The sequence below is a fragment of the Lactuca serriola genome, chromosome 2 (assembly GCF_051521515.1).
Source record: "Lactuca serriola cultivar US96UC23 chromosome 2, Lser_US96UC23_V15, whole genome shotgun sequence".
Lineage (NCBI taxonomy): Eukaryota > Viridiplantae > Streptophyta > Magnoliopsida > Asterales > Asteraceae > Lactuca > Lactuca serriola.
The window spans coordinates 180,406,613-180,409,633 of NC_136409.1; the positions used below are offsets into that span (position 1 = coordinate 180,406,613).

Consider the following 3,021-nt stretch of genomic DNA (forward strand, 5'->3'; position numbering starts at 1 on the left):
AATAATTATAAAACACAATATTTGATTATAAATTATTAAAAAATATTTAAAAATAAGATTTCGGGTAAATATGATATTTTAAAGGTTAACAAGGACAAATATGATATTTAGGTTTTAAGCTGGGCAAATACGATATTTTATTGTTAACAAGGATACACACGAAATTTTCCCTTATTTAGATATGGACTACAATGAAAAGATAAATACGTGATATAATTTGTAAATCTTTCCATACAAACAAAGTTTAAGGTGAGTGATAAATTAATCATGATTTCTACCGTGCAATTGCCAAAAAAATGGTCGAACCAAAGTTCCCACTCTAGACGACAATGCTAATCATTCTTTTTTCTTTTCGATTTGGCCATTCCAACAGAGAGATACTTGTTTATTGAGTGCAAAATATAAAATTTTGATTATTATGATGGAAAGGTTCAACGTCCAAAAGTATAGGGGGTCAAAATGTGGGCTTCGAAAAATTTGAGATGATAATGACCGGATTCCGATACTTGAAGGCCTATTCCCCAAAAACAGAAGGGCAAGTTCACTACGAAACGGAGCAGCAGCCGGATCCAATACCGATATGCTATCGGTAAACTTCGATTGAACTCAAAGTCTCAAATAATTGGTTGCTTAGCAAAACCTACAATTAGGGTTCTTTCAGAAGCAAAATTTCGTACCTGAATCCACTTGACGATCTTAAACAATAGTTTTCTTATCCGACATATTATGAACTGCGAAGTTTGTCAACTCAAAGAACTGGTAATTTCTCATTTTGATTAACGCGGATTCATGCTTTATGGCGGAATCTAGTATCCAATATACATGATTATACTGGGTTATGGATAATCCGAATGGATTACTGTAGATTAACTTCCCTTGCTTGTACTTAGGTTATTTTTCTAAAAGATGAATTTGTCTTCTGTTCGCAGGATGTTGAGTACTTTGAGATACGGGAAGTTCTTCAATGTAAGTTGTTTGTGTGGATCATATCTTCTTGTTTTCCCAATTTGTTCTTATCTGATTACCGAGCCAACTGTACTTGTAATCTTGTATATCGGTGGTTGAAGTACGCCAAGCCAATCCACGAAATGAATTTATGTTAGGGTTTAAATGAGCATTCTATATATAGTATCGTCTTCTTGATGATCTCCATTTCTTCCCGATCTACTTTTACATCCTCAAAAATCTCCTAAAGTTCAAATCGCAGTCATTTTGGTATACGTCTCATATAGTTTCAGGCTTCTTTTGTTGATTTTAAAGGTGGAAGATGGAAGATAAATTGGTTCATCATTCAAATACTGAACTGATCCATCTTCTCATCTACTGATACACTTGCAGGCATCCTGCACACAATTTTCTTTCACAGAGCATTAGGTCTGGTGCGACCCAAAGACATTGATTTGCAACTGTTTGAAATTACATATGTAAGTAACATCTACTTCCTTTATTGATACATATGTCATCTTCATTTATTACTTCATCTATCAATGTATCTATAAATGTAACATATACATCCTTATTACATCATCCATCAATTTATTACTTCATCCATCTTCATTTATTACTTAATGCTGGAAACTTGTTTTTCTAGGTGCAATGTGGTGATGCAGAGCTTGAAAAGAAAGTAGATGAGAAGATTGATCAGTTCATTGATAAAGTAGAGAAACACCCAAACAAGAAAAACCAGGTAAACATTCAGAGAAATAAAACTAACACAAATGATCACTTACATCAAAAGTTTTAAATGATGCAGATATGTTTATCTTTCTTTGAAGTAAAGAACAAACAAGCAACATGGTTTACACACAAAGTTGAACATTTATACTGGGAACAATGGTATATAAATATAAATGTTGCCCAACATCCAAAACCAATTTCTGGAAAGTCTCATCATTCTAAATTGGTTTTAGACCCTGGAGGTATTAAACTATACATATTACCCCTTTTTTTTTTTTTAACTATCACACTTTATATAAAAAAAATTACTAATTTTACAGAAAGTGCATCTGAGGAGAGAAATGCTAGGCGAGCAACACTAGAATCCTCTTTGCATGAAGTTTTATTCCAAATAATCAAATTTGTAAATGAGAAGAAAGATCATATTCCTCCAATACCAAATATGGAGGGAGTTTCATTTCCCTATGAAATTACAATCTCAAGGTTAGTAGTTTTTATTATTTTTTAGTTGGAGTAATAATAATTATATTGTTTTTAACATGAATTTCTGCCTTATTTTTAGTTCATCAGATTCAGCGTTCGGGATGGACATGTTTAAGAGGATGCTCCAGACTGGGCATCCTACAATGCTCAGCTGATTTTATTAAAAAAAAAAAAAATTCTGGATATGCAAAGTGGTATGTCTGTAAAAAATGGATAGTAGTTGTGTAAAAGGGTAATTTGGACATTATTGCATTTGTTCAGATGTACATATTGTTTGATGTTAGCATTTGTCTTGTATGTTATCCTTTCTAGTATCACTGGATATGGTGATGATTGAACAGTTAAATAAATATGAAGAAAAAATATTATATTTGCAATATTATTATGAATTTTTGATTATCTCATGTCTTTGACTACTCTATGAGTATTTAACATTTGATGGAAAGTTGGCCTCATTTATGATTCCAATTCCTTTTAAAAACTTGAACCAAACCTGCCCTAAGAGTATATTTGAAAAACTTACAAAAAAAACCCGATTAGCTCATAAATAAGCTATCTCAATTTTTTTTAAAAGCTAGCTTATAAGATATTTTAATGGTTTCATAAAACATTATATTGAAATAAAGCTTATGCAAGCTAAACATAAACATATATTACAACAAACTAAAAAAAAAAATAAGTTTGCTCTACAAGACCCAAAACACAACCTAAGGAGGTTGGGGGTTCGCCAGCACATAAAAATTATGTGCAATTTATATAGATAAATGTTAGGTAATAAATAGGGAAATTTCTAGAAAAGCTACTATATTTTCAACCTTCTATCTAGGAAGCACTACATTATTATTTTTCATTCAAAACTCA

The 3,021-nt window shown here is 31.4% G+C and overlaps 1 protein-coding gene across 2 annotated transcripts; it reads left to right on the forward strand.

Annotated features, from left to right (window-relative positions):
• The first annotated feature begins 513 nt into the window (after positions 1–513).
• Positions 514–2,559, forward strand: LOC145087561 (meiotically up-regulated protein). Of its 2 annotated transcripts, none has more exons than XM_079025526.1 (7): positions 514–759; positions 930–966; positions 1,339–1,424; positions 1,592–1,687; positions 1,754–1,919; positions 1,998–2,160; positions 2,248–2,559. In XM_079025526.1, the coding sequence occupies exons 1-7, from the start codon at positions 727–729 to the stop codon at positions 2,273–2,275; spliced, it is 609 nt and encodes a 202-aa protein (XP_078881652.1). In that variant the 5' UTR covers positions 514–726; the 3' UTR covers positions 2,276–2,559. The 2 variants fall into 2 exon arrangements, with proteins under 2 accessions (XP_078881652.1, XP_078881651.1); XM_079025525.1 differs by having other exon boundaries at positions 515–759; positions 2,240–2,559.
• The last annotated feature ends 462 nt before the right edge of the window (positions 2,560–3,021 follow it).

Excerpts from the sequence above, each read along its gene's own strand:
- LOC145087561 (XM_079025525.1), top strand. The coding sequence starts at position 727 with ATGAACTGCGAAGTTTGTCAACTCAAAGAACTG. Across the intron at positions 967-1,338 it reads GATACGGGAAGTTCTTCAAT|GCATCCTGCACACAATTTTC; the intron begins GTAAGTTGTTTG and ends ATACACTTGCAG. Across the intron at positions 1,688-1,753 it reads ACCCAAACAAGAAAAACCAG|ATATGTTTATCTTTCTTTGA; the intron begins GTAAACATTCAG and ends TAAATGATGCAG.